This window comes from Euphorbia lathyris, chromosome 8 (genome assembly GCF_963576675.1).
Source record: "Euphorbia lathyris chromosome 8, ddEupLath1.1, whole genome shotgun sequence".
In the NCBI taxonomy this organism is placed as follows: domain Eukaryota; kingdom Viridiplantae; phylum Streptophyta; class Magnoliopsida; order Malpighiales; family Euphorbiaceae; genus Euphorbia; species Euphorbia lathyris.
In genome coordinates, this window is record NC_088917.1 from 15,862,686 (window position 1) to 15,888,155 (window position 25,470).

At 35.5% G+C, this 25,470-nt stretch overlaps 1 protein-coding gene across 6 annotated transcripts; it reads left to right on the forward strand.

The window, feature by feature from the left end:
• Positions 1-20,463: 20,463 nt before the first annotated feature.
• LOC136203245 (probable serine/threonine-protein kinase PBL10) lies at positions 20,464-25,267 on the forward strand. Of its 6 annotated transcripts, none has more exons than XM_065994350.1 (11): positions 20,464-20,590; positions 20,631-20,784; positions 20,916-21,061; positions 21,247-21,373; positions 22,069-22,488; positions 23,016-23,123; positions 23,441-23,631; positions 23,728-23,832; positions 24,230-24,369; positions 24,450-24,567; positions 24,690-25,267. In XM_065994350.1, exons 1-7 carry the CDS (start codon positions 20,477-20,479, stop codon positions 23,605-23,607), a joined length of 1,236 nt encoding a protein of 411 aa, XP_065850422.1. In that variant the 5' UTR covers positions 20,464-20,476; the 3' UTR covers positions 23,608-23,631; positions 23,728-23,832; positions 24,230-24,369; positions 24,450-24,567; positions 24,690-25,267. The 6 variants fall into 6 exon arrangements, with proteins under 6 accessions (XP_065850422.1, XP_065850423.1, XP_065850425.1 ...); XM_065994351.1 differs by having other exon boundaries at positions 23,441-23,611; XM_065994353.1 differs by having other exon boundaries at positions 22,297-22,488.
• The last annotated feature ends 203 nt before the right edge of the window (positions 25,268-25,470 follow it).

Consider the following 25,470-nt stretch of genomic DNA (forward strand, 5'->3'; position numbering starts at 1 on the left):
TGAGCGGTTTCAAAGGGTGGCAATTCAAATAAAAAGGGCCTAGAGACCGGTGAACCCTCTCTGATGCTAAAATCAGTTGATAATCGAGAGAATACCAAAGACCAAATGAAATATGTATTAGAGTGATTAAGAAATTAGATACCTGGATTCTTGGGATACTTCTACTATTTATAGATGATTAGAGTTGTATCTTTAGACATGTGGTGGATTATGATAGGGACGTTATCTTTGCGTGCCAACATGTTTATGCAAGTTAGGAGCGTGTATTTGGAGTTCAATGCATTGATTGGTCCACATGTCTCCAAAATTCTCCTTTAAAGACTACGTTTGACAATGTTATGATGACCAAAGCTTTGATCTTAATCCAAGCTTCGGTCAAGACTAACTCGCTCCTTCTCTTGAATGGGCCAGGGCCTATCTGAAGCCCATAAGTCATGCTGAGCTTTCTTGACATAAGCCCGAATAACTTAATACCATAACACCAACATAACTAAAAAAACTAAACATTACTTACCTAGATAGAATCGGAGATGAAAGAACTCACAATTAATAATTTTGCACATTAAACATTTAAACCCAAATTACTTTAAAAAAAACCCAACATAACCTACCCAGATGGAGTTGTTTGAGAACGACCGGAGAAGAAGACGGCTTATCGGAGATGAAGATGGAGAAAGTGGAGGTATCATCTTACTTTCACATATGAGATCGGTGGATGGAGAAGGTAAGAAGAAAAATTAGGTTTTTACGAGCGTCTTGTAAATTTGGGCACGTTGTTATGTTGGCTTTAAGTCGAATTGCGTACATGTATAGTTTTATATGTGCGATTTGTGCATATTTTGGTGTATGTACACGTTGGCTGTTATATATAAAGGTTATTTACATATTATTTGCATTATGTTGTAATAGCACTTTGGTTATATATACAAGTTTACAACAATGACAGAATTATCATAAGAAAATTCCATCTTACTTTCTATAAAACAAAAGTGGTAACAAACTATCATACTAATTACGTTCCAACGACAAACATATAAACTAAAATTGTTATGATATTAGTATAACAACTACATTTAAGGATGTTAGCTGACAGATTATTTAAAAATAATGTCATGTGAACTTTTTTAACTTGACATATATGTTTAGATATATTGTCACCTGAACGTCAACACTTTAACAAAATTTAATATAACTTATGTCATGTGAATTGCGTTACAAGGATAAGCAGAAAACAAAAACTGTCATAACATTAACATAATATCTATATTTTAGCTTAATATTTTGATAGATTATTTAAGGCTTAATGCTTCTCCAGGCCCCTTAACTTGTCCAAATTGGTCAATTTACCCCTCCAACTCATTGAATGTCCTATTTACCCCCTTAACTCCATAAAAATGGTATTTCTCACCCCATTAACTTGTCCAATTTTGTCATTTTACCCCTTCTCAACTTATCGAATATCCTATATACCCTCTTAACTCCATAAAAGTGGTATTTCTCACCACTTATGATCTTATTTACCCTCTTAACTCCATAAAAATGGTATTTCTTATCCATTTATAATAGTCAAAAAAGTTGAAAAGAGAAAGAACGAATAAAAAAATACAAATAACAATAACATTAATATAAACAAGTTAAATACATTACATATAGGGATAACGTACCAAAATAAGATAAATATAGGTTCCACTTACAAAATAGCATAAATATATGTTTAACGTTTAAAAAAAGTTATCAATTTAGGCTTCGATAACGGATTGTAAGGGGTGAAAAATACCACTTTTATGGAGTTAAGGGGGTAAATAGAACATTCTATAAGTTGGGGGGATAAATGGACAAGTTGATGGGGTGATAAATACCACTTTTATGGAGTTAAATGGGTAAATAGGATATTCAATGAGTTGAGGGGGTAAAATGACCAATTTGGACAAGTTAAGGGGGCTGGGGAAGCATTAAGCCATTATTTAAACATGGAGTCATGAGAATATAAAAATTCGGTGACAATTATTCTTATAATCCGCCATATAATTTATGATCAGATGACAGAGAGAAATCATGTCGTTATCATGGGAAAGTATTACAGATGACAGATTTTTTCCGTCTTCTAAAACAGCAACAGTCGTCAGCAAGCCCTATGATAGTTTTATTTTCTTCAGGATGACAATTTTTAACTGTTATCTGAAAGTTCATTCGATATAGTGTATGTTAAGTTAGTTTGCTCAAGAAAATAAATACAATAGATTATTGCCTTTATTAATTCATAAAATGTTAAAAACAATATTGTAAAACTAGAGCATACACTAACAAAATTGTTGAGAACTTAAGTAATGAAAAACTTCTTTGTGTACCTAACCATGTTTGAGAAAAAATGTTAGGCAAAAACCATCCTGAGGCCCCTAATCTTTCATTGTTTGGTGCATTAAGCCCTCGATCTTTTATTTAGACACATTGAGTCCCTGATCTTTCACCATTTGGTGCATTAAGCCCTCGATCTTTCATTTAGACACATTGAGCCCTTGATCTTTCATATATGAGCGTATTAGGTCATTCCATAAATCAATTAATATATAGGTTTATTAAGGGCATGTTTGATGTGACAACAAATGATGTTCTAAAAATAACAAATTCTAAAATAAAAAATATATTATACAAATTAATAAAAATAATTTAAATAAAAAATAAAAAATTTATTGAACACAATAAAACCTTGTTTTCGATAATTATGTTCTAAAAATAAAAATAATGTTAAAATTAAAGCACATTTTGTGGAAATAAGAAGGGTAATTTTATCAATAACAAGTAACTACAAACAACTGTTCATGAAAAGCTCCAAAATGTTGCAGTGTCCAGAGAAAATGCGAAACGCTGCAGTTATATAAACCTAACCAAACATGCCCTTAATAAACCTATATATTAATTGATTTATGGAAGGACCTAATACACCCATATATGAAAGATCAAGGGCTCAATGTGTCTAAATGAAAGATCGAGGGCTTAATGCACCAAATGGTGAAAGATCAGGGACTCAATGTGTCTAAATAAAAGATCGAGGGCTTAATACACCAAACAATGAAAGATCAGGAGCCTCAGGATGCTTTTTGCCAAAATGTTATGGTAATATCACGTGATGACTTCTAGTTCATTTGGTTTCTCAGTGGGTTAAGATGCAAAAATACCCATAACATTTTGGGCTAAGAGCAATTTTACCCTTAACGTCTAAAATGGTGCAATTTTACCCCTAATGTTTGAAGCCAAGAGCAATTTTACCCCTAACGTTGATAAATTGGGTCAATTTCAGGCACTATTATAAAACACAGATATTTTTGTTCATTATTCTGCACCAATTGCATAGTAATTCATTCTAACAAAAGGATTTCATGTTTTTTATAATTTAATAATAGAATTTGAGATTAATATTTATAAATTCGGTGGATTTTTTGAATTTTTTTTGTCTATTCCGTGCAAAAGGACAATATATTTTTTTATTTTTTTCACATCCCAACGAATGTTTGTGGTTTGTTACTGATAAAATGACACGCGTATGAAGTGTAGATAACAAGATTCATGACCGAGAAAACAGTTTGACGAATTATTTCTCAAATTGACCCAATTTATCAACGTTAGGGGTAAAATTGCTCTTGGCTTCCAACGTTAGGGGTAAAATTACACCATTTTAGACGTTAAGGATAACATTGCTCATGGTCCAAAACATTAGGGGATCCATCTCATCACATGCCAATCAACATCCGAAGAAGTAGCTTAAAGGTTAAATTAGATCCAATATAAAATTGATCCATTTTTATACTTCTACGAGAAGGATACCCTCATTTTTATACACATTCAATATATCTAAAGTAAAATTAAAATCATGAAATAAATAACAAATTTTCACTTTTAAAAAATATCAAATCATTTAATTAATAAAAATCAATTTAAAAGATGTAGTTAATTACAAAAGCTTGTTTAATCTAAATAAATAAATCTTGCCATATTCTTAAAATATCTTTTTATTTCTATTGGAATATCTTTTTAAATATTTTTATATTAATCAAAATAATTTGTGATGGAGTTCTTTAGTTTAAATATCTTAAATATATGAGAATTAAAATATTTTCTATACATATAAAATTGAATATTAATACCAAACTATTATTTAAAAGGTCCCAACTCAAACATAAATCCTACAATTACATTGTATTTCAAGCATTTCTTTTTAATCTATCATTTTTTATCATTCCTTTTCTTCCTTGAAAAAAAGAAGTCAATTTATCTCTTTAGTTTTTAACAGGGGTGTTCAAAAACCGAACCGGAAATCGAACCAAAAAGTTTCAGTTTTTTCGGTCTATTAGATTCGGTTTCGATTTTACTTTTTATAATATTTCAGTAATTTCGATCGGTTCGGTTTTTAAATCAAAATTAATGAATTAACCGAACCGACCGAAATCAATTAAAAATAATTAGAAATTAGATTAATTATATAATTAGTGTATATGGTTTATTGTTCTTAGTTATATTTGATTTAGAATTATATTATTAGAATTTTTGTTAAGCATGATATTTCTTGGATTTCCTGTAACTATGTTAATGGTCTATTTAATGCTTGTCTACCAATTTAGTACAATTGTACACTAATTCACATTTGGTATTAAGATTGATTTCATTTCTATATAAAATTTCTATTTTATTTCTTTCAATCCAAAAAGAAAAATACAAACAAAATTGTTGAATATATAAGTAAATGCCAAACAACATCATTAACAGTGTAATATTAACCTTACATAAAAATAATTGTTAATAAAAAATTTTAATGTAAAGAAACCGAATAACCAAACCGAACCTACCGAAATAATTTGATCGGTTCAGTTAGGTTTGGTTTTTATTTGTAAGACTATTCGGTTTTCGATTATTTCGGTTATTTCGGTTCGGTTTTCAGACCGAACCGACCGATGAACACGATAGTTTTTAGTCAAAATGCATCCGAAAAGCTCATATATTCTCAACAAAATTCACACAAAGATCTATATGTTCCATAGGATTAACTCTCTCTTCTATCTATTGCAGCACAATAAGAAATATCGAGAACCTTGTTGATAGAAATGGAGGTTGGTTTCGTGGTAGCGGTGATTATGAAGAAACATGCAAGAATATAATTTTTTAACAGTGGAGAAGAAAGTGAAAATAAAGAAAATAAAGAGTAAAAGAAAATTGAGGCAACTAGAAAAAATAAAGGAAAAGGTATTCCTCTGCCAAGGTCGATTCCTCAAGAACATGCCCTAAACCAGCCGCCGCCTCCCCCGCCGATCCCACCTGATGATGGCCCTGCTGCCGGACATAATGCTTCCTCTCTCCCCTGCTCCTACCGCGATATGCTCACTGATGAACCAATGCGAGAACCCTCCCGAACTCCAGTGGATTTGCGCTTATCAGGCCTTGGTCAGATAGCTTGTGTGGATGAAAACCCCCTATTTCCAGATATCACAATTGACCTAGGGCTAGTTGCGGAATGGTCACAAGCCTGGAAGGATGCACTAATTATCAAGATACTCGGCCGCAATGTCGGCTTCATTGCCCTGCGCAATCGTGCAGCTGAGATTTGGAAAACTGAGGGTAACTTCAACATGATTGACCTGGGATATGGATTTCATCTAGTTACTTTTGACAAGTTAAGCGATAAGGACCATGTACTACAGGACGGCCCCTGGACAGTTCAAGGCCATTACCTGACCGTTCGGACTTGGTCCCTAACGTTTGCACCCTCAACCGCCGCAGTAGACTCTACTGTTGTCTAGGCTCGTTTCCCTGAGCTACCTCTCCAATTTTACCAGGAGGATGCCCTCATTCTGATTGGGAACTCTTTCGGGAAGGCGATCAGAGCTGATAAGAACACAAAAGGAACGACAAGGGGCAAATTCGCACGTGTATGCGTGGAAATTGACCTCAACAAACCTCTAGTCGCCCAATTCCGCCTAAACGGGATTACTTATCATGTTGAGTACGAAGGTTTATACACTGCTTGTTTGAATTGCGGTAGATATGGGCATTCAAAGGAGAACTGCAAATTTAACAGCGCAATGAAGGTAACTGAAACTGCAAGGAACCCACCCCCTCCTACGAAGCATTCCCCCGCGCCAGGCTTGGGGCAGGAAAACCAACAACCGCCAGGGCCTGAAACAAATACGATCAACATTGGGGATAAGGATGATGTGAACAGCATGGGCACTGAGGGAAGACAGGAGAACTATGGGGCCTGGATGTGTGTCCCAAAGAGAAAGTATGCCCAGCGTTTGAAGAAACCAGCCAACAGCTTGCCCCCAGTTACTGGCAAGGCCCCTGTTACTCCCTCGGAAAGTAATGAACGGTTGTCTGAGACTAATGCGCTACACAGCTCGGGGAGCAGAACAATCTGCACGGGCCAGGTTGATAATCAGCAGGCCTACACTTTCCTGGCCTCCTCTTCAGGTACCAAGCAACCAACGCAGAGAAGCAAGCCTGCTCCCCCTGGTCCTCTATTTGCAGCTTCAAGAAACCCGTTCGGACTATTAGCGGACAGCAACCCGGAGGGTAACATAACTGTTGATCGCTCCCATATAGATAAAGAGAACTTTGTGAATGTAGCCTCAACCCCTAGAAGACACAAGCGAAGCCGACAGAGCATAGCCTCTCGCACTCCCCTGGGTCCCTAGGATGTGAATATAGTAATGATGGAGCAAGGAGCCTCGGGGTCCCCGCGACAACAATGATTCCTCTGTCTGGTTTGGTTTTTGTCTCATCCCCATGATTTTGTCTTGGAACTGCTTTGGAGCCGGTGGTAATGAGTTTCACCGGGCTCTCCGCCATTTGCTTTCTGTTTATAAGCCAGATGTTCTTGTCCTTCTTGAAACTCGCCTTCCCTTTCATAGGGCCGACGACCTCCGTCGAAAGCTTCGGTTCTCTGATGCTCTGCTTGTGGACACCGATGGTTTCAGGGGTGGTATTTGGGTGTTTTGGAATGCTTCTACAGTCACAATCTCAGTTATCGAAAGAAACAGTCAGTTCTTGCACATGCACATTGAGTTTGTTGGGAACTCCCCTAGGAAACCTTCTTTTCTGGCCACCTTTGCCTATGTTAGACCCCAAATGTCTTGGAAACGAGAGTTCATGTCTGCTCTCATTAATCTGCAATCTCAAATTTCCTCTCCTTGGGTCATATTAGGAGATTTTAACTGCATCAAGAACACTACTGAAAAACAGGGAGGTGCCCCGGGAGTCTTTGACCGCTGCTCCATGTTTTCGCAATGGATTAATGACATGGAGCTCATCGATATGGGTTTCTCCGGAATGGTGAACAGTTGAGATCTTTTAACCCTTCTCGTGGTCTCCGACAAGGGGATCCGTTGTCCCCCTACCTCTTTGTTCTTTGTTTGGAACGTCTTGGTCACATGATCACTGATGCAATTATGCAAGGGGAATGGAAAACGGTCAAGCTTTCATGCGGTGGTCCACCTCTGTCTCACATGTTTTTTGCAGATGACATCATCCTCTTATCAGAAGCCTCAACCACTCAAGCCTGTCTGATAAGGGAAATCCTTTGCAATTTTTCAGATTGTTCTAGTCAGAAAGTCAGCTTGTCTAAATCCAAGGTTCTCTTCTCAAGCAACGTCCCGGATCATGCTGCTTAGGACATCTGTCATATCCTAGGAGTCCCCTCTATGTTGGACCTGGGTAGATACCTAGGAATGCCCACTATCCATCAAAGAGTTACCAAGGAGACCTATGGCTATATCCTGGATCGGGTTCAATCACGCCTGGCGGGATGGAAGTCCAAATGCCTAAACTTTGCGAGTCGTCTAACCTTGGTAAAATCAGTTATAACTACCCACTTATGCAATGCAAACAACCCTCCTCCCAAAAAGCATCTGTGATAGGCTTGACAAATGCAGCAGAGGTTTCCTTTGGGGTTCCATAGGTGACACCCGACGAATCCACTTGATCAATTGGGATATCGTTTGTAAAAGGAGAAGTGATGGAGGGCTTGGCATTAGACAGATGAGAGAATTCAATCTTTCAATGCTTGCAAGGCTAACCTGGGCTATTCTTACTGGCAAGGACTCTCTTTGGACCAAGGTTTTGGTTGCTAAATATGGGGGTGGTAGACACGGTATGCAGATTTTCCAAGCTTCGACAGCTCACTCTTCAACGTGGAAAGGAATAGTCACGGGCAAAACAGTTCTGGAAAATGGGGTTGGCAAGCTTATCTACAATGGTAGAGAAACTCGCTTCTGGAAAGATGCGTGGTGCAGCGGGAAGCCTCTGCTGCCTCATGCGACTGCACCTATCAGTGTCGAGGAAGCGGATCAGACTGTGTCGGAATACTGGGATACCGATCAAGGGGTTTGGAATTGGAATGAAATCAGGGGTAAGGTGAGCCAAATTGATAAAATGAAAATTGCAGCTATAGCAGTTTGCCCAGACAGCCAGATTAGAGATCCTTGGTTCTGGTCGCAAAGCACTACGGGGGAGTACACGGTGAGAACCGGCTATGACAAACTAAGAAACCAAACCGTTACAGGGAGCAACAACATTTGGAAGGCTTTATGGACTGTTTTGGCACCGAAGAAAATCAAGTGTTTCATCTGGATGGTGGCTCACGGAGCAATCATGTGCAATGCAAACCGAGCGAGGCATCACCTGGCAACATCGGCGACTTGTGCGTGCTGCAAAAGCATTGAGAACGAGCTTCATGTCCTACGGGATTGCCGAATAGCCTCAGAATTCTGGAGACGCCTTATCCCTCAACAACACCAATCATTTTTCTTCTTAGGAGATATTAATGCCTGGCTTAGGCTTAATCTGACAGCTACGGCCTACCACCAAGGAATCCTGTGGTCTACTATCTTTTCCTTCGCCGTCTGGTGGCTTTGGCGCTGGTGAAATGAGGCTATTTTTGGGGCCGGAGCTCAGCCGGTCCGAAGCGTAGAACAAGTCATCTGTTTCAGCAAAGAATACATTGGGAATAAAGAGAAGTTCGAACCTGTTACGGGTTCCCCGAGACGGGAAATCTGGATCTGCTGGACGCCACCGGAGGAAGAGTGGGTCAAGGTAAACACGGATGGAGCCTGTCGAGGGAATCCTAGGGAGGCCGCAGCAGGCGGCTTAATCAGAGATTCACAGAGGCACTGGAAGGGCGGTTTTGGAGCTAAAATTGGGTACTGCACAGTCTCGCTGGCGGAACTTTGGGGGATCTACTTCGGTTTAGCTCTAGCTTGGAAGAGGGGGTTCCGAAATATCTTGTTGGAAGCAGACTCCCGGACAGCCCTGAACATGTTATCAAGCTCTTTAGAGCTCCACCACCCGCACTCTTGGTTAATCACCCGCTGTCAAGCCCTTAGAGATAGAGACTGGAATGTTATCTTCCTTCATACCTATAGAGAAGGCAACCGCGCTACTGATTGGTTGGCGAATTTCGCAGGGTCGAGTTCTTTGGGTCATCATGAGTATGATGCGCCTCCTGCAGGCCTCCAAGATATCCTCTCAGACGATTATAGAGGACTTGCTTTCAGCAGATCTGTTCGCTCTTAAACTCTCTTTGTTTCTTTTTTTTCCCTTTCTGTTTCTTGTTCTGGGCCGTGAGCCTTCTCCGATTACCAAAAAAAAAAGAAAAAATAAAGGAAAAATGCATATTTAAGCCCTTAATAATTTATTTTTAATTTATAAGTCATTGATCTTTTAAATAGATACATTAACTCTCTAAACAATGATTTATGAACAAATTAAGTTCCTAGTTTTTTTAGGATAATTAATTTATTAGTCCCTATATTTTGATAAAACACACTGTTTAATCCCTATATTTTCAAAAACACATGGTAAGGTCTCTAACCTTTTTCTTAGTAATCTGTTTAGTCATTCCGTTTGTTTGTTAGATTTTTTACCGTTTATGACTTCGGAAATGACTAAATTACCCTTTACTATTTACCTTCATCCAATTCAGAAGAAGAATCTATTTGTATGGAGAACAAGAAAAAGAACAGACCCAATGCTTACGAATTTGAACGATTAAGAAGAAAATCAAGAAGAATAACACTCAAAGTTGATTTCAGATGCATTAGAGTTTAAAGGAAAGGAAAATAAAGGAAAAGAAGAACGCAAATCCAAATTGACTAACAAAATCTTCATGAGAATCTAACGGTAGGGACTAAACAGTTCACCGAGAAAAACGTTAGAGACTTTACCGTGTGTTTTTGAAAATACAGAGACTAAACAATGTGTTTTGTCAAAATATAGGGACTAATGAATTAATTACTCTTTTTTAAATCGAGATATTAAACTCTTGACCATTTAAACATATCAAGCATCTCTTGGACAATCTAGTTACGTGTATGATTCAAACTTCATTTAGTGAGCAAAGAATTGCGATCATTATTTAACACATGAGTTGACATATATATTGTCACCTCAAATAATTTCTTAACTGTTTTACTTTAGAGGTATACTGATATGCTGATAGTTTTACCCATGCTAAACAGAGTTTGAATTACTTATATAACTGACCTGTTCATTTCGGGCTTAATGTGTTAAGAAAATAATTGATCAAAGGCTTACTATATCCATTTAATGGTAAAGGTTATGATTACTTTGTTTTTGACAAAGTAAGCTTTACTTTGTATGTTTTCATCATTGGATTAATTTTATACTCCATGGTGAAAATATACCAAGTAATGGTACTTTGTCAAAAACAAAGTAACCATAGAAGACACCTCCATTCAAAAGATCAAATATTATATTAAAAAATAATTGATTAAGGACTTAATGTATTTATTTAAGAAATAAAGGGCTTAATAAATAAAAAATGAATTTATTAGGGCTTAAATATGTGTTTGCTTAAAAAAAAGAAACGAGGAGATGAAGCAATGAGTAGCTAGAGTGCATCTAAAACGTTGTCGTTTTCTGTTCAGTTGTTGGGCAATGGAGAAAAAGTATTAAAATTAGCTATATTGAAGAGAGTAAAATGTGAAGTGGATGAGGATAAAAGTGAAATAATGAGAAGAAAATAATTGAGGGTAATATTGGAACAAAGTAGAAAAAAATTTGAAATCACTACTGTTCGGTGCCTTCTATGCTTACTTTGTTTTTGTCAAAGTAAGATTTACTTTGTTTTTTCTACAATTGAATGAGTTTGCTTTGTCAAAGTTCATCATCATCATCCAATGATGGAAAAAACAAAATAAGCATAGCCTAACCCATGTTCATATGTCTTTCACTTTTATAATTATATATAATGTTATGCTTTAAAATTAAATAAGTATGGGTATAGGGCTAAAGATATTAAGAAAAGGAAAAAACTATTATATATATATAATTAGCCTCTGTTTTTTTATTGTTGAAAAAAACTGAATTGAACAGAATATTACTGAACTGAAATGAATTGAACACTACTGAATACTGAACTGAATGCTACTGAACTTAACCGAACTTAACAATAATGATGATATTAGACTTTAAAATAATTTTAATGATAATATTAGACATTAATAAACTTAATAAATATATTATTAAAGACAAAAGGGATAAAATACCAAAATATGCCTATGGTTTTTAGGAAAATATCAATTTAGACTTCAAGTACAAAATAATACCAATATAGGCTTGACGTTTAAAAGATGGTACAAATTTAGGTTTCGATAACGGAACGAGACACGACGTTGATATTACTATGTTAAGTTCTGTCAATTGTACGTAGAAGGAGAAATCAAAACTTAACAGAGTAACTAGTTTTTGGCCCGTGCGATGCACGGATTCATCTTAATATATAAATATTAATAAAAATACAATCTAATAATACAATTAATGACATAAATGTGTTATATAAATTAAATATTATTATTTGATTTTCACATTTACTTTAAATAATATTTTTATAGATAAATATAATAATAAAATAAAAACTAATATATTATATTATATTTTTTATCAGTAAAAAAGGAGGAAGTGACACCTCAGTTCCATCGTTACTGTTTTATATTATATATAGATGGGAATGACGGGGTAAATTACATATGTGGTGTACAACCTTTACCCCAAACACTTTGGTGTACAACCAAAATTTTGTCACACTAAACTATACAAGCTTCATGTGATCTCCCACTAAAGTGTACAACCGGTTTTTTTGACCGGTCAACGCTGGTCAACTATGTCATGTCAGCATTTTTGGGTAAATTTCATCCATAGTGTACAACTTTTGCCTCATTTCACACTTTGGTGTACAACCTTCATTTTGTCTCACTAATATGTACGACCTTATAGGTGACCTCCCACTTTGGTGTACAACAGGTAAAAATGACCGGTCAACGCCTGGTCAACGCGCCACCTCATCATTTTTCAACTCTTAAAAATTTAATTAATTCTTTTACCCCTCTTCTTCTTCTTCCTCCTTATCCATTTCTCAATCTCTCTCTCTAACTCCTCTCTCTTTTCATCTTCTTTCCATCTATTTGGATTCTAATTTCTTTCTCTCTCTTCATATTCTTTCTCTCTCTTAGATTTTGTTGGATAACAGAAACAAGAGTCTGCATCAAAAGAGGAAAGGGAGAGATTATCATTTATTTGTTCCATTTTTCATATAATCAACTTCATTAGAATTGGAAAAGGCGATCATCTATTTATTTAAAATAATAAACAAAAAGTTTGTAGTTCTAGATTTAATCCCTCTTATCTCCAATTGTCCAGAACGAGCCCCTCAAAAGGAAAATGAGATCAATGAGTGCTGGCTTTTTTTTAAAATAGAAAGGAGATGATTTGGCAATATTATAAATACCTCATTTGAATTTCATGAACACAAATTGGACAAGGTTATAAGGTTAAACATTAATTAATAGATTGATACGTGCATCGCTGTGAACAATTTTAATATTTATTGAAAAACTATGTTCATGATATCCTGTAGAATTCCTAAAAGCTCTGTAAACTTCAGCTTCGATCTTCAAACTGTCTTTTAAGAATGAATCAGCAGAAAAACACCTTTGTTATTAGAATAGCAATCTTTGCAGCCTCGCCAATCAATCTCTCACTATTAGTTATCTGTCTTTGTTTGAATATTATAAAGCACGATAATCTTTTCTCAGAAAATAATAAACTACACATTTTTTATGATGAAAATAATAAACAGCATCTCATAAATTTTTTATGATTATTGTTTTTTTAAGAGAGAGAAAGAGAGAAATAATTTGAAGAGAGAGAAAGAAATTTGAACAAAGAGAAGAGGATGGAGAGAGAGAAAGAGGAGTTAGAGAGAGAAATTGAGAAATGGATAAGGAGGAAGAAGAAGATGGGTAAAAGTGTCAATTAACTTTGTAGGAATTGAAAAATGATGAGGTGGCGCGTTGACCAGGCGTTGACCGGTCATTTTTACCTGCTGTACACCAAAGTGGGAGGTCACCTATAAGGTCGTACATATTAGTGAGACAAAATGAAGGTTGTACACCAAAGTGTGAAATTGGGTAAATGTTGTACACCATTGATGAAATTTATCCCAGCATTTTTTATTGTAGAATTAGAAAAATTGAAACCTACTCTTTATGGAATGACTAATATAACTTTATTCCTTATAAAATTACTAAAATATCTTCATCTTCTTCCTTCAACCCTTCTCTCCCATTTCTCCCCCTACCATTTCTCTCTCACTTCTCTCTCTCTACCATTTATATGCATTTCTTTTAAACTAATTTATTCTCAGCCTTCTTTAATGGAATTGATTTGGCCTAATGCTTATTGTTCTTATTCTTATACCATTGCTGCAATATAAAATTATAAACCTCTCAACCATTTTTATGTTCCCAAATTACAATGCATTACAGGTGCTTGCTTTTTTGTTTCTGAGAATAATGTTTCTGAGAATACGTGGATTCTTCATCATTTTCAATTCATGGAGAAGAGACAATAATTTTCTTCCTTCTTCATTAGGAACCCACGTTTTCCCTCTTTTTTTTTTGTTTTTTTGTTTTTTTGTTCTTTATCAATTTCGGGACTAAGGCTTTGTTATTGTTGTTCTTTATCAATTTCTTCTTGCTTATTCAATTCTGTTTTTCGAAAAGTCCATAAATTTCAGGTTTTTTGTGCTTCAAGAATTATGGGTTCATTGTGATTATCATTTTTAATGTTGATTTTCCCAGAAATTTTATTACTTTCTAATTTAAGGCTTCTAATTTAGGATGCAAGGAATTCCAGAAGGCTTCTAATTTAAGGCTTCTTTTGTTAATTCTGGGTTCATTTGTGATTATCAATTTCTTCTTGCTTATTCAATCCTATGAAGCACCAATACCTCCATTTCCCAAATCTCGATTTTTGCATTCCAACAACGATTCTCTGTCCTTAAGAGAGGAGTTGAAGAAAAAAGATTATGATATTTTAGTAATTTTATAAGGAATGAGGTTATTCGAGTAATTCCATAAAGAGTAGGTTCCACTTTTTCTAATTCTACAATAAAAAATGCTGACGTGGCATAGTTGACAAGCGTTGACCGGTCATAAAAACCGGTTGTACATTTTAGTGGGAGGTCACCTGAAGCTTGTACAGTTTAGTGTGACAAAATTTTGGTTGTACACCAAATTGTGATTTGGGGTAAAGGTTGTACACCACATATGTAATTTATCCGGGAATGACATGTCCAATCTGTTCTCGATATCTAAATTGATACTATTTTTTAAAAGTCAAATCTATTTGGTGCTATTTTATACATGGAGCCTAAATTGGTACTTTTTCAAAAACCATATGCCTATTTTGGTACCTTATCTCAAGATAAAACTAAATTGAATATCAAATAAAAGCTCGGCTCGATAAAAGCCTATGAAATTAGATAAAAATGAATCTAATTTTAACTAAAAATACAAATTACATACAAATACAAATTTACATATAATTTAAAACATATGAAATTAAATACAAATACAAATTTCTATTCAAATATAAATACAAAAATCAATTCAATGAAGTGGGAGCGGAAGCGGGGAATGAAGTGGGAGAAGAGAATAAAGATGAAAATGATGATAAAGTTAACAAAAGGAATAATTAAAAACAATTAAAATATTTCTACCAAAAAAACAATTAAAATATAGTTGGAATATTTAATAAATTATATATAAATAATTATTATTATAATAATTATGATAAATTAGTGAAGGAGGTAGTATGAGGGGTTAGGGCTCCATCTATATTATTGGGGAAGATTTAGCTAAGTACAATCACAATAATACTACATAGAGTCAATATAATTCTCTCCAACGAGATACCATCACTTAAAATTATTTTTTTCTCAATTCTCGGGCGGCCGGTTCCGCTCACAAATCACAATCTCGTTTAATTTACAAAGGTTCATTGTAGAGATCAATATGGGCATAGAAGAACAAGTTACTGGTTCATCATCCTTATCAGGTTCTGCTTCTTCCTGAATCTATCTATCTATCTATGCATTTTTATGTTCATTATTGCAAAACTGACTTTATTGTTGTCTGGAAGGTCGATGTCAGAGAATGCTTTATGGCATAATGGATTTGTTAGACGAAGAATTAGAAAAATGTGTAAACGGATTCTAAAGAAAGCAAGATTGAAAAGAAGCACTGCTATGATTGGGTAATCAAGCAGGAGAATTGTATTGATAGAAATCAGAATGAACTGGTTATCAAAACAAAGTAATCTAAGAGAATACAATATAATCGGATCCCTGTACAATGAACTAATTCTATCTTTTATATTGCTAATCTAACTAACTGAAACTGACTCTGTTAACTAACACAAACTGACTCTGTTAACTAACAGTTAACAATGTTAACAGCACTTGACAGCTAATAGAAGAATAAGGGATATTAGTTTGATAATTCTTTACATTCCCTCCTCAAATTAATATCCACAATTCCCAGTTGAGACAAAAAATTATTCAATTGAGGACTTGTCATGATCTTAGTGAAAATATCTGCTAACTGGTGTGTTGTAGATATATGTGGTGTAGCAATGAACCCCTCTTCTACATAATCTCTGATAAAGTGAACATCCACATCAAAGTGCTTCGTCCTATCATGATCTATAGGATTAGCAGCTATAGCAATTGCTGAAGTGTTATCACAATGTAGAGGTATAGGCAGCTGTACTTGAATCCTGAACTCCTTAAGTAGAAAATTAATCCACTTAACTTCACAAGCAGTAATGGCTAAGCTTCTGTATTCAGCTTCTCCAGATGACCTACTAACTACTGACTGTTTCTTACTCTTCCAAGAAACCATGGATTTGACAATAAAGATGCAATACCCTGTAACAGACCTCCTAGATCCTTTGCATACAGCCCAATCTGAGTCACAATAAGCTTTCAACTTCATCTCGGATTGTTTTGGATAGAATATACCTCTATTCTGTGTCCCCTTCAAGTATCTGAGAATATATAATGCTGCATCCATATGATGTTGGAAAGGCTTGGACATGTATTGACTAAGCTGTTGTGTAGGAAAACTTATATCAGGCCTTGTAAAGCCAAGATATAATAATCTCCCTATCAGTCTTCTGTATGAATCGGGACTATTCAGTGGAGTTGATGTAATATTAGATTCATAAGCAGATGGCAAAGGAGCTGGAGCTGCTGCTGCATCTGCCATATTTGCATCCTTAAGTAGATCCCTTGTATACTTTCCTTGTGAGATAACCATGCCTTCTTCTGATCTGGCTACTTCAATGCCTAAGAAGAACTTAACATACCCCAGATCCTTGATGGTGAATTGTTGATCCAAAAATTGCTTGACTGCAATGATTTCACCCTCCTGATTTCCAGTGATTAGTAAGTCATCTACATATAGAACAATGACTGTGTAACTCTCTGTACGCTCTTTAGTATACAAGCAATGGTCATGTTTAGATCTATTGAAACCAAAGAGGAGTAGTTTAGAAGCCATCTCTTTGTTCCATTGTCTGCCTGCTTGCTTAAGTCCATAGAGAGACTTTTGCAGTTTACAAACTTGATCTTTGCCTGCCTTTTTATAACCTGGTGGAGGAAGCATATATAGGTCTTCATCAATATAACCGTGCAGATAGGCATTGTTAATATCAATTTGGTGTATTGGCCATCCATATGATGCTGCTATGGCTAGAAAAACTCTGACTGAGACAACCTTTGCAACTGGTGAATAACTGTCAGTGTAGTCAATCCCATAAACTTGATTGTAACCTTTGGCTACAAGTCTAGCTTTGAACCTATCAATAGAACCATCTGCTTTCCTCTTGATCTTAAACACCCATCCAGAAGGTATAGCTTTCTTTCCCTCTGGTTGGAATTCTGGTACAATACAGATTTCTGTGGAAGAAGTAAAGACTTGTTGAACAGCCTGCACAGATGCTACAAAGTCACTCAACCATGCTGGTTTCTGTACTTTCCTGCGAGTACTTGATAATAGAGGAGCAGATAACAGGTCTGAATTAGGAATATCAGATCCTGATGTGGAGGAAAATAATTCCTCTGCATTGGTGTCAGCAGAAGAACTAGGGACCTGCATCTGTATCTCAGTAGACTGCATAACATCTTGATCATTAGACTTGTAAGGAAAAGAATTCTCATGAAAAGACACCTCTCTTGTAACATGAAAAACTTTTGTATTGTAATCCATAACAACATAGCCTTTTTGACCAGTCTTATATCCTAGAAAGATAGCTTTGAAAGCTCTGGCTGCTAACTTATCCTTCTTAGATTGCAAATTAGTTGCATAGCAAAGACAACCGAAGACTTTAAGATGGTCATAGTCTGGTTTTCTTTTATGGAGCAGTTCAAATGGAGATTTCCATTTCAACCGTTCTACTGGTAAAAGATTGATAATATGAGTTGCAGTCATTATAGCTTCTCCCCAGAAATCATTAGATAAACCAGATTGGAAAAGTAGAGACCTTGTTACCTCTAATAAGTGTCTGTGCTTCCTCTCTATAACCCCATTTTGTTGTGGGGTATAGGCACAAGCTTTTTGATGCAGAATGCCCATGTTTTGTAACATATGTTGGCATTCTTTGCTGGTAAATTCAGCTCTATTATCACTCCTGAGAATTTTCACTTTAGTGTCAAACTGATTGTGTATCAGTATAAGGAACTGATGTAAAGATGAACAGGCTTCAGCTTTGTTTTTTAGTAGAATAACCCATAGAGCCCTGGAGTAATCATCTACTAATGTCAGAAGATATCTAGAGCCGTTGCTGCTTAGCTCATGATAAGGACCCCAGATGTCAACATGAAGTATGTCAAAAATCTTCTTCGTAACAGTTTGGCTGATAGGGAAAGCTGATCTATGCTGCTTTGCTAAAGGGCAAATCTCACAGCATGATGACAAACAGTCTACACCTTTCAGTCTGTCTACATGCTTTAATTTCTTCCAAGACACATGACCAAGTCTGTAATGCCACACCAGACTGTCATCAATTGACCCTGTAGTACAAGTATGTAAGGCTATTTGTTTTATTTTTGTGTATTTCTGTAACGTGGATCCCTGAAATGAGGTTTTATTCAATATATACAGCCCATTTTGTAAGAAACCCACTGCCAGAACTTCTTTAGTCTTCTGGTCCTGCAGAACACATGTATCAGGGTTAAAGATAACTTCTATCTCGGCTTCTCTTAGCAACTGACCCACTGATAATAGATTGTACTTAAAAGTAGGGATATGAAGCACATTCATCAATTTGAATCTTGCAGTAAAATGCACCATGCCAGTATGAACAATTTGTTTAGCAGTCCCGTCAGGTAGAAAAACTGAATTAGATCCCTTAACCACATGTGTCTCAACAAAATTAGAAAGATTTTTGCTCATATGGGATGTTGCCCCTGAGTCTATAATCCATGATTCAGTGTGATCAGGATATTGGAAAGCATTAAGGGAATAAATGGTACCTGCAAAACCTGTAACACACAGGTTTGCCATCTCCTTGTTCTTGAGATTCATGAACTTGTGAAACTCTTTCTGAAACATTTGAGAGAATGCTTCAGCACTATTATCTGTGTTTTCATCACCACTGTCTCCTTCTTGTGAAAAATTAGCCAAATGAGCCTGCTGTGTGCCTTGTTTCTTGCCATTTGCATTCTTCTTTTTGGGTTTAAACCAATCTGGGTACCCCTTTATCTTGAAACAAGACTCCTTCAAATGCCCTGTCTTACTACAGTGACTGCATACCATTTCATCCTTGCTTTTGCTTTCTTCACCTTCAGCCTTGTTATATGACCCAGAGACATGAGTAGCAATCTCTATCTTGTCCATAGCCATGCTAACATTCTGCTTTTGCCTTTCCATTTTCTGTACCATAGCATATGCTTTATTCACAGATGGAAGAGGATCCTGCATCAATATTGAATCTCTAACTGCATCATACATCTCATTAAGACCCATCAAGAACTGCATCAAATGATCTGCTTCCTGCATTTCCACAAAATTCTTCATTGAAGAACCGCATTCACACAGCATTATGGGATTTAGCTCTGCCAAATCTTCCCACAATTTCTTCATTCTTGTATAGTAACTGCTCACAGACATCTTCCCTTGAACTAAAGAAGTCAATTCCTTCTTTACTTGATAAATCAATGGCCCATTTGACTCACCATAGCATTGTTCAAGCACAATCCACAATTCTCGAGCAGATGTAACATACATGAAGAACTCCTTCAATTCTTTTGAGATTGAGTTCAATAGCCAAGCATGTACCATGCTATCACATTTCTTCCACTTTTTGTACATGGAAGATCCCATTACAGGCTTTAGATCATCCCTGAGGATAAAATCAAGTTTATCTTTGGCAGATAAACTGATCTTTATTGCCTTTTTCCAAGAAAGAAAGTTCTGTGGAGTTAGTGGAACACTCACCAAAGCAAGCCCTGGATGATCAGAACTCTGAAGCATCATAAGAGATTCCATTTCATCATCTTCTTGTTCTTCAATCGAGATCGATTTCGATTTCTCCCCATTCTTCTTGCTCGGTTTCCCTCCTGAATCTGAAACTTTCTTCTTCTGTTATCTGTTTTTGTTTCCATTCCCCAGTAATGGTGAAATTTCCAGATCGGAATTGACATTTTCTTCATCCTCTAAATCATCTTCAACAACATATCTCCTGTTTCGAAGCTTCTTGGTTCTTGCCATTGTTAATTGTGCGGAATTGAATCTTTACTGCTCTGATACCATCTAAAGAAAGCAAGATTGAAAAGAAGCACTGTTATGATTGGGTAATCAAGCAGGAGAATTGTATTGATAGAAATCAGAATGAACTGGTTATCAAAACAAAGTAATCTAAAAGAATACAATATAATCGGATCCCTGTACAATGAACTAATTCTATCTTTTATATTGCTAATCTAACTAACTGAAACTGACTCTGTTAACTAACACAAACTGACTCTGTTAACTAACAGTTAACAATGTTAACAGCACTTGACAGCTAATAGAAGAATAAGGGATATTAGTTTGATAATTCTTTACACGGATATAGTGAAGATAATTTTATGGGGAAATTCCAATTTGGAGAAGTTTATCGCGGAAATTATGAAGGAGATGATGTGGTTGTGAAGATTTGGAAAGAAGAAAAGCTTCCAGGGGAAAACAGAGGCAGATTGGAAGTAAACGCCTAATTGACATCCTGCTTCAATTTATTAATAGGATGAACTCAGCTTACACGAATATTTTTCAGTGTATGAATTCCATCCGAATCTGGCCAAGTTGCGACATCTCTGTCGTGGCCCCAAAAATCTGGCTGCCCTTTATTATCTGAATCCGATCGCAATCGACACACTACATAATCTCATTGAAAAAGGTATTGATTATCAGAGTTTTATTTTGTTTTTTCTTTTCCAAGTTCTGAATATTTAGAAACTCGTTCTAAATTAGGTATATTTTAGTTTACTCTTGAAAACAATTATATAAACTCATTATTTGCATTTTTAGATACTTTTACATGGGCCCTAAGGATCAAGGTTGCTTTTGGGATTGCTTCTTTGCTCCGGTATATGCATTCTCCGCATCCTAACTGTCCAAGTGATGTGCCATATTTGATTCGCAATATAGATGCTGCTCATATATTGGTTGATCAGGTTGGTTTTTTTCTTTTGAGGTGGATTAACTTTTCAGTAGTTTGGCAATTTACTTCTGTATGCATTTAGAGATAGGGCTATAGCATGAACCTGATACCCTTGCAGTTATTTGCATACAATTGTATCTTCCTACAATTGTTTTTTCTTTAAATATCTTTTCATATTTATTCTATTTCACTTGTTAGGATTACGAGGCACTGTTATTTGACTTCAGTATGATATCTGGTGGTATTCTTACTGATAAAAGAGAGCTTCTGAATCAATACATACAAGGCTCTTGCGGATACAGTGATCCAAATTGTACTCGAACAGGTAGTTTACTATCATATCATATTTACCCTTTTTTATTTGAAGGGTCTTATCGACCTCTGTATTGTGAAAATATCAACTTTCTTGATTTTGAGTGTAAGTTGTGTTAAATAGCTTAAATGCCCTCATTGACCAATACTTTTTCACTTCATTAATAGCTATAATATGAGGAAAATACTCACACACCAAAAAAAGAAAATCTAGAAGTGCAAAATGAGAATGAGCACGTTGTCCATGATTTTGGGGATAAACCATCAAAATATTTAATGTACTGAATTGTATGCTCATTAATTTCATTGTGGCACCACCTTTTCTAACAAATTTTCTTAATGTCACAAAAATAATATTCTTTTATGCCCTCCCTTGTTGGTACCTTTTCCATTGTACGACTGCCAACAAATTCCCTTCAGTAATTAGTTTACATGTTGCAAATGTCTTTCTTCATTCTTCTAGTGTTATGCTTTCTGTGTACATGGCTCTCTTTGTTTTAAGATGACAAATTAAATGGTTGCTTCCGCTTGTGTTTATTCTCTTCAAGCAATTTGCAGTATAGGCTTGAGTTCCTATTATTTATCTAAATTTTTGTCATCTAGTCTAGGTATCACCATACTCTTATAGTCGTTATAAACTGTGTTTGTTTAAATCTAATTTCAAGTTTTGGAACCTCTCGTTGAACAAGTTAATTTGAACATGTGCAGGTAAATGGTCGGATAGCTGTGATATTTTTTCTTATGGTGTTGTGCTATTGTCTTTAATAAGCAAAAGAGTCTACAAAGATGATGGTGACAGTACTGATGCGCCGTTTGTTTATGTATGGGCCAAGAATGAGCACAAACAACAAAACTCAGTAGCTAGTGGTAAATTCAAGTCTTGGTTGGTGCACGATAGCCTAAAGTCAGATCCATATTTTAATTTCGATGATGCAGTTACAATTACCAACTTAGCAATGAGGTGTGTTAAAGACAACCCTCAGCAACGACCAACAATGAAACAAGTTGTTAGACAAATGCTGAATTTACATATTGTTAAACAAAATGCCAACACGTGGGAGTGTTGTCGGATGCTTGATGCGGTTAACAAGATTCACCAATCACGGCGTTTACCGAAGGACAATCGAGGTACTTTCGATTATCTATTAGACCTTAGTGTTAATATAATCATATAATGGTATCCTAGTAACAAGCAATAGTGTTAATATAATCAGTTGTTGGAAGTTTAAATTGGAGAAACTAGTTGAATAATAGGAAATTCTCCTTATCTATTTTTTTTTTTCTCTTTTACAAAATCCAAGCATGAACTAGAAACATATACCATGCTAGTATAGCTGTGATAATTGGACGCACTCCCCCCCCCCCCCCCCGACTTGAATTTTGCGAAGAAACCCCAAATGGTGCTATAGTATTAGTGGTTCCACTAACTCTTTTCTGATTGTAGGGTAATTTTTCTTTTAACTTTCTTTTATGCTTTCACTGGTAGCTTCCCTTTTGCTTTTTAAAAGTGTATTTTTGAAGTGCTAGTTTAAAAATTGCAAACTCCACAGTTTTTTCAGTGTTTTTTTAATGTTGATTATGCTTTGTTTAAAGACACATGTTTTCTTGTAAACTTTTTTTCGTAGTTTGTAAATGTTTGTGGCTTTATTGGACAGTGAAGCTATATCGGCAACCTTCGAGATGGCATCGGGGCATACTGATTAACCGTTTCAATGATCGAATGTGCAACCGCACAATTAAAGGCTTAGGTCAAAGCCAAGCAAGTAAGCATATAGTGTTAATGCAAAAGCATATAGTTTCTTTCTAATAATATTGCTATCGTGTGATAATATGCCTTAATTGTCTAGTACTAAAATCACTAACACATGTTTTTTTTATTTTAGTTCAACAGCTCTTTAACAACTTCTTTGCTTATGTATTATGCAATTTAATGTAAAAGGATTTGCTAGACGTTCTATTTCTGGGCTTAAAAGGTGTGGATAGATTCATTCAACATTTTTTTTTGAAAAGGAAAGTATATCTTGAGAGTTGTTTTTTTTTTTTTTCCAATTTATGCTCATGATTCTAATTTCTGTCACAGGGGTTAAAGTGTTCTCTTGTAAAGCCCTGATTAAGGCAACTGATAGTTTCAGCGAAGAGAATCTCATTGGAAAGTATCAATTTGGGAAAGTGTTTCGTGGAGAGATAAAAGGACAAAAAGTGACTGTGAAGATATGGGAAACCATTGTAGATAAGGGAGTCTATTGATTTGGTAATGAAGACCGGTTAAGGGTATATTGCAGAACTATATAAGAAAGTCTGGTGGTTTTTGATGGTCACCTTTAATACACATTCCTTGGCTTGACTCACATTGAATTTATATTTCAGGATGAAATTTCGTTACTTCAACACCCTCGGCTGTTAGGTGATCCTAACTTGGTGCTGTTTATGATTTGGATCCGCAGGATAGTCTACATAATCTTGCACCCAAAGGTACTGATATGGTTTTTGTTTGGTTACTTGGGAATAAAGAAACGACATCAGTTGTAATCCTAATGTGTTTAAGTTTAAGCATGTTAAACAGGCTGTTAGAGTATATACTTTAGGCGGTCATAGTTCATAATGTGAAAGCCGTGATTATAATTTTCATTTCCCTTGCTTCCAATGAGATTACTTGCACTTGAAATTAGTTTTTTTTTTCTGATAATGTTAATTCTCTTGAAATTAAGTAATTTTGATGAACAGTCCAGCTCATTCTGATTAGTGAGTGTTCTTCATTTTTTTTTTCATTTGGGATCATTTTGTTTTTATATCCAAATCCTGCTGCAGTTGGATTAGCTGAAGATATTGATTCTTTACTTTCTTAGTAAAATTTCTTTCCTACCTGCAGATGAGTTCAGTTGGCTTCAGAGAATGAAAGTTGTTTACGAACTTGCCAACCTGCTTGAGTTTCTTCATACTCCAATTCCAGCACCCCATGTGCCGTATAGAGTTGGCAACATCGATGCTGCCCATATAATACTTGACAATGTCTGTATATATTTACGCTTGTTTGATTTTTATATCTGTTTATTTTTGCTTCAGTATTTGAACAACTTTGATACATGTAGGAGTACAGCCCAAAATTGGCTGATTTTGGGATGACTGTTGGTGGCATCATTCTTAGCTCGCGAGCATCAAGAATGAAGGTTCTCCGGGAACGGTTTGGTTACACGGATACGAGCAGAGGTATGCCATGAGATTTATATGAAGAATATAAATCTTCACCACGATTTAGCATTCTGTTTTTCTGTATATAAATTAGGGGAAATACATAATGTTAAGTTTGCTAAATCCATGCATATGCACAGGTGGTGCTTATGAAGGACGAGATATTTTTGGATTTGGTTGCATACTCTTGTGCTTGATACACAAAAGGGTTCCGACACTAGATGGCGGTGAGGACGATAGATTCGTTCCTCGTTATGAGGCCCAGGATTTATATGAAAAATATTATGAAAAAACTGGGATTTCAAATGGATTTTCATTTGTGCACAAAAGCTTAGAAAAGGAACATGGTTTTGTTGAGAAAGATGGATTGGAACTTACCGAGTTGGGGATGGAGTGTGTAGATTCTGCTTATAATCGACCTTTAATGATGGAGGTTGTCAAGAGATTGGGGAATTTACATGTTATTCGAAAGCATGCTGAAGAAATGGGCATCCAGGAAACACTTTAGGTTCAACTACTCTAATTAACTGATCTATATAAACACATAGATAGTACTACAGTAAAACTTATATATAAGAATACTCTATATAGGAATAATCTCTATTTTGTTGTAAAAAATTCGGTCCCAACTTGGTAATAACCTCTATTACCAAACTCTTTTTAGTAATAACTTTTCAATTGTTATACAAATAGGCCAGTCCTAAATGTATTCTTATATATGCCATGTAGATTAGGATTATTTATACTTGTTTTTATTAAATGAAAGCCTTGGATTATCTATACTTGTTTTTATTAAATGATTAAATGAAGGCCTGGCATATTTGAACCTTGCTTCCTATTATTTGCATTCCAGCTAAGTCCATTGTTACAAGAAAAGTATATGGATTTTGATATTTACTAATGATTTCTTTCTAAATCAAT

Excerpts from the sequence above, each read along its gene's own strand:
- LOC136203245 (XM_065994350.1), top strand. The coding sequence starts at position 20,477 with ATGGGGAAATTCCAATTTGGAGAAGTTTATCGCGGAAATTATGAAGGA. Across the intron at positions 20,785-20,915 it reads ACATAATCTCATTGAAAAAG|ATACTTTTACATGGGCCCTA; the intron begins GTATTGATTATC and ends TTGCATTTTTAG. Across the intron at positions 22,489-23,015 it reads TTTACCGAAGGACAATCGAG|TGAAGCTATATCGGCAACCT; the intron begins GTACTTTCGATT and ends TTTATTGGACAG.